The 6,527-nt window shown below is 36.7% G+C and overlaps 1 protein-coding gene across 1 annotated transcript; it reads right to left on the bottom strand.

Annotated features, from left to right (window-relative positions):
* Positions 1–2,229: 2,229 nt before the first annotated feature.
* LOC112032243 (receptor-like protein 9DC3) lies at positions 2,230–6,099 on the bottom strand. Its single transcript, XM_024065009.2, has 4 exons — positions 4,995–6,099; positions 4,783–4,853; positions 2,380–2,499; positions 2,230–2,271 (listed from the first exon to the last, which is right to left on the bottom strand). Exons 1-4 carry the CDS (start codon positions 6,097–6,099, stop codon positions 2,230–2,232), a joined length of 1,338 nt encoding a protein of 445 aa, XP_023920777.2.
* Positions 6,100–6,527: the final 428 nt, after the last annotated feature.

Raw genomic sequence — 6,527 nt, 5'->3', positions numbered from 1 at the left:
GATACGTTGCTGAGGCCCCTGCAGCAGCCACTCCTCCTCCCTCATGATATGGAGTCATACAGGCGTTTCAACCAGCAGGAGCTCTTCTTATCCCTTAAGAGGGATATGGCCATGGTAAATGAACTTGCTCTCTTAATTTGATTTCCATTTTAATTTGCTTTGCTTCCCTTCTTCACCTTGTGCTAAAAATGTTGTCATGCAGATTACTCAGCAGATTTACGTGGCTGAGGAATGGAACAAGAAGTCCTACCTTGAGGCCTAAGTAGCAGCCCAGTCTCAATCCAAGGCGGAGAAGGCTCTTGGCCAGCTGAAGGATGATTATGCTCACACATCCGAACAGCTTAAGGCCGTGACCCGGCAGAGGGACAACTGCAAGGCTGGCCTCCAAAACGCCGAGACCCAAGCTAAGGAGCAGCGCAAACAATTGCGTATGGCAGAGATCAACTTGGCGACCGAAAGGAAGCTAGTAAAGGGTTTCAAGGCTAAACTCCAGAAAGCCAGATAGGGCGCTCGAGCAGCCGAGCAGGAGGTTCAACTGGCCAAAGAGTCAGTTGAAGCTGAGAGAAAGGCGGCATATCAGTTGGGGTGGACGAGACTGGGAAGCTGCTTACAGAGCAATTTGCTTCGGTTGCTCTCGAGTATTGCGACGTAACCTGGCAGAAGGCACTGGACGCTACTGGGGTCCCTTCAGACTCTCCCTGAGGCTACCTGGGAGCATATACTATGAACCAGACATCCGAGAGCTCCCTAAGACTAACCCTCCTCCTGCTCCACAGCTTTTTGAGGCTACGGAGCAAAGCTTAGTCAGCCAAGCTTTTCCATCCGCCCTTGATGCACCTAGAGAGGCTAGTTAGACAGGTGATGAGGGCAAGCCAGCTAAACCAGCCAAAGACAAGGGTCAAGGGTTGGACGAAGAGAAGGCTCCTGCTGAGTCCCAGAGCCAACCCCAGAAGCTGCTGCTTGGGTAGGGCAGGCTGCTGATCTTGTTGTCCTTCCAGCCCAAAGTAGATGTATAGGGTTTTTGCTTTTTCTTTTCTCAAAATTTTTTTTTTTTTTTTTTGTAAGAGGTTGTAAGCTATTCTTTTTTGATTAATGAAGCAATTCCTCCTTCGTATTTATTTCCTTTGTCGTGTGTGATACAACCTACTACTATTATTAAGTCCTGTACTTTAACTTTATGGGGATGTGGGTGATCGTGGTCCTAATATCATGTTAACAACGCGCATGGCTAAGATTGGTATTAGAAAGGGACAGAATGTATGAAAACTATTGCTAAACAACAAAAATACAGGGGCCATAGTAAAAAGCTCCCCAAGCCTTTCTAACGTGCATAAAAGAATAAGAGGCAACGTAGGTTAGGGTTAATTTAAACATATTCAGGAAGCTGTGATAGTGTAAACTTACTCAAGTCACCTGTCCGAGGACTATAGGCATGATCAGAATTAAATTTAAACACTCAAAGGAATCGTAACAGAGTGCTAAACTAACCCATATCATCTGGTCCGAGGACTACAGGCATGAATGGATTTAAGTTTAAACACTTAAAGGAATCGTAACAGAGTGCTAACTAACCCATATCATCTGGTCCGAGGACTACAGGCATGAATAGATTTAAGTTTAAACACTTAAAGGAATCGTAACAGAGTGCTAACTAACCCATATCATCTGGTCTGAGGACTACAGGCATGAATGGATTTAAGTTTAAACACTCAAAGGAATCGTAACAGTTTGATATGCTGATTAAAAGAAATGTTTGATTAATAATAATACCTTTTGAGGTTGTTTACATTCCATGGGCGTGGTATCACAAGATTGTCCAGGTCTTCAAGGAAATATGCCCAATGCCAGCTCCTGAAGTAATACAATATGGCCCTTCCCAGTTAGGCCCTAATTTTCACAAGTTGGATTCTTGGCAGTGCCAACCACCTTTCTTAGTACCAAATCGCCAGGTTCCAGAGGTCTGAGCCTTACGTTGGCGTCGTAGCCCTGTCTAAGCTTTTGTTGGTAATGCGCTAATCAGACCATTGCGTTTTCCCTCCTTTCATCAATTAGGTCCAAGCTCTTTTCTAGCTGTTCATGGTTACCTGTCGGACTAAACGAGCTAGTTCTCAGCGTCAGGAATCCAGTTTCCAAAGGTATGACTGCTTCAGCCCCGTAGGTCATTGAAAAAGGGTCTTTCTTGTAGACCTGCGTGGAGTAGTTTTGTACGCTCACAAATTTCTTTGACACTTAGTAGAGAACAACATCGTCATCACCTTGTCCAACAGCTTCCTGGTAAGCAGTGACAGAAAAAATAAAGAAAATTGGTGGCCAAATAGGATATATTATTGTTGCATGTTCTACAAGCTTATTATTCTAACCAGAAGTTGTTGAACTCACCTTGGAGCACTCTCTAAATTCAGCAATTTCTTCTTCATCTAGATCTTTCCTTGTTTGGATTCTCACCTTTCTTTGCCGTTTTTCTTCAATCAATGAAAGATCTAGACGAACAAGAAATTGCTGAATTTAGAGAGTGCTCTAAGGTCATGAGTGTAACAAATTTTTGGTTAGAATAATAAGCTTGTAGAATATGCAACATTAATATATGTTTTGCCATTTATAACTTATGACTAAAGTAGATAAATTGTTCAAGTATTGGAAGCAAGGAGGAATTGCTTGAAATATTGATTAAATTACCAATTTTCCCAAAATTTATGGATTTTTTCTTCTTATATTATGTTAAATTAATTATTGTTCTAAAAGTTTAAGAATCTCTTTTTTTTTTTTGTTTTTTTGAAAATGTTAATGAATGCCTTAAGAGTATTAGTTTAGGAACTATTTTAAGAAACATTTTATAGGAAAATGATAAAGTAATTAATTTTTCTGATAGTTTATTTATTTATTTAATTTTCTATGAAAGTAATGCTAAAAAATTTCCTGAAATAGTTTATTAACAATTGTTCTAAGGGCAGCTGTTAACATGATATTTTTTTAGACTATATTAAATTATCGATTATTCTTAAAATTTAAGCTATTAAAAAATGATTAATTTAATCGTTTAACTATAATTCTATCAAATTCTATCAAATTTTGATAATTAAGTCTGTTGTTTATATTTGAAAACACAGCTCTCAATGTTAAACCGCACAGTATAACAGAAAATTGAAAAGAAGCAGCTACCTCCACCAACTACAAGAGCGAATTACAGAATGACACATGGCCACTAATATAACTGAACAATAAACTACAGCTATTTACATCAGAAACACTTGACGACTTGCAGCATAATCTCTTCTGAACATAAAACGGCAGAAGCTCTACTATAAGCGACTTGTCGTGAAATGTGAACAGAGCAAACCAACTACGACCAGTCGTTTAGATTGCAGCTATTCATTTAATAACACAAGAAATGTATATTGCTACAGTATTCACCATACCCTTTTTTTTTTTTTTTTTTTTTGAGTACACAAATAGAGGATTCTCAGGAGAAAAAAGAAAAATAAGAGAGAGAGAGAGAGAGAGAGAGTACATATATTTGATTGGTAGCAACCAGAAAATTTTACGTCAAAACTACATATTTGATTCAAAGTTCAAACGAAAGATTTTTCTTTTTCTATTTCTTTATTTTTATTTTTATTTTATGTGTCCAAGATATAGAGTGATAGATATTGTGATTAAAAGAGCAACAATGAATGGCTTCTTTTATTTACAGCTTTTGTGTGTGTTTGTTATTGTGTCTCAGATTTTGGATTTCCCATGTTTGTTTTCTTATTAAAAGCTGTATGATACTAGATCTCCCATTCGTTGCATTTGACATGTTTGTGGAAATGTGTGTGAGAATTATGTGACTTATTTTTGCATTTTTATAGAGTTTGTGGTGCTTCTCTAGGTATTTATATTCCATTTCCTAGACAATTCCCAATGCACACCCCGAAGGGACATGAACTATTGCTATTGTTGTGAGCTTAGGTAAGAATTGAAATCCATCATCCTTTTTATTTATTTCCCTTTCAGTTTTGTTTCCTCAGTACTTATTTGTTATTTGTACTCATGATTTCTGACACTAACCATTGATAAATTTATCAATGATATGGAAAGAGAGAAGCTAATCAGATTTAGCTCTAATTTAGCTTTTGAGGGCTATTAGTGTTATTGCATTATTTTGTAATTGTTGTATGCAAATACATCTTTTTTTGTTTTCCTTTATATGATTATTTTAGATACGAGTTTTTGCATATGTATAGACAGTGGATTGAAGGAACAAAGTTGGAAGAGAGAGATGGCTACGTTTTTCTGGTGATTTTCTATAATAGTAAGTTATTAACAAGCACTTTGCTATCTTGATATTCACACGCTTATAACCTTCATATTTCTCTATCATTCTCATTTTGTTATCTTTTATTTTCTTTGTGGTGACTTTCCATTTCTTCACCAGTTTTTATTTTTTATTTATTTTTACACAGTTGGCTTTGTCTAGGGCATCCTATTCTCTGGCTTTAGCCATTAGGAAAAAATCTAAAGAACCTAAGTTTATTTGTTTCAGCTTGAGACAAATAAAATCGGCTTATACCTTTAAGCAAAGTTTTTCTTTGCATCGAATTGGTTTGCAACTAGTACATACATAAAGATAAGCCAACAAAGAACAACACCAGCTCCAAGATTAAGTCCAACACACGACATAATTTTAAAACAATCACATAGAATACCCTCAAATTTACATACATAAAATCTGAAAATGATTTTTCGAGGAATAAGGAAACAACACCATAATTCATACAAGCATGATCCACTTATAATGAACACCTGTAAGTCAAAGCTAGTAATCTTTTCTGACTCATAGTAGAGAATAGGGTCCTCATCACTTTCTACAATACCTTGCATGCAAAACAGAGAAAAATTACAGATTATGAACTTCACGAAAATACTGTTTCTACTTCTTAGATAAGTTTATACAAAACCACACAATATAAATTCAAAGAGGATTTTGTCACACTTACCTTAGAGCACACATTAACTTCTTCTTCGCCTGGGTCTTTGGTTGTTGGGCATTGTCACCATTGCATTTTGTTCTCCTTCAATCAACCTTACCAGCCACTGTGGTTTTCCCATTTTAAACGTAACATATCCCATAGCTAATCCTACCACCAATCCACATCCATACCAAATCAACACAGCCTTCCAATCAAATCCATTTCCAAACATTGAATCATTATTGTCTTCTTGGAAATTTAATGCTGGTGGAGGTGGAGGCTCAACAGCACTACATTTCCATGACAGTGGAAATCCACACAATCCTGAGTTCCCATTATATGAGTCATTTTGAAATGTAGCAAATTTCTTACCTTGAGGTATGGATCCAGTAAGCTGGTTTTGCAGAAGGTTTAACATGGCCAAAAATGTTAGGCTTGTCAATTGCATGGGAATTTCCCCACTGAGTTTATTTGAAGAGAGATCTAACGATTCAAGTGCTAATAAATTTGCCAAAGATGATGGGATATGTCCAGTTAGGCTATTATGGGGAAGGTTGAGCAGTCGGAGAAATTTAAGCCTTCCAAGTTCTTCTGGAATCTCTCCTTGGAATTTGTTGCTTGATAAATCAATTGCTGTGAAGATGGTTAGGATTTTTAGTACTTCTATCTCCAATCCTTTTACTGTTACCACTACTGAATCTTGATAATAAGTTGCAGTTGGATATTCGTGAAGATAATATTCACCCAAATATTGTTGTTCAGGTTTATCTTCATCGATACTCCTCGTGCCTTTCGTGTTTTCAAAATAATTTCTTGGTAAAAGGCCAATGAACTCATTGTGGGAGAGGTCAAGAATTTGTAGTTTAGAGAAAAACATACCATCAGTTTTATGATTTCCAATTGGAACATGGAGTCTATTAGATCCCAAGACAAGAATCCTTAGATTCGATAGAGCTTCCAACCAAGAAGGGAATGAATCATTTATCCTATTATTTCCAAGGTCTAGAACTTCTAAACTTGTACAGCGAACCAAAGATTTTGGTAATAGCCCTTCAAATTGATTACCATCTAAGACAAGAGTTGTCAAGCTATAGCCCCATGAAAAAGTATCAGGGATGATGCTATGAAAATTATTCATCTGCAAATCCATCACTAAAAGAGAATAACTGAAGTTTCCTAAACATCGTGGAAGTGCCCCACCCAAATTGTTGTAAGATATGTCAAAGATTGTAAGGGAACTTACATTACAAATCATAGATGGGATACCCCCAGTCAATTTATTGTGTGATATAGAAAAAACTTTTGTATAAAATGGAGGAGCAAGAAGCTTTCCTTACAATAGATTGGCCTGAAGGTCAAGTAACCTTAGATTCTTCCATGCGAGTCTCTCTTACTTGATAAAAAAATTATAAGAAAGATTTAGGTATACCAAATTCTCCCCAATTTCAAACATCCTTTCCGGGACTTGACTGTAAATGCTATTATTAGATAGGTCTAAATTTTCTAATCTTTTTTACAGTTTTTGAAATTTGGGAATTTGGCTATGTTGCAAGAAACTAAGTTCAAAGATTGAAGAGC

This window comes from Quercus suber, unplaced genomic scaffold (genome assembly GCF_002906115.3).
Source record: "Quercus suber isolate HL8 unplaced genomic scaffold, Cork oak 2.0 scaffold_193, whole genome shotgun sequence".
NCBI classification, from domain to species: Eukaryota; Viridiplantae; Streptophyta; class Magnoliopsida; order Fagales; family Fagaceae; genus Quercus; species Quercus suber.
This window is presented reverse-complemented; position numbering and strand designations above follow the sequence as displayed.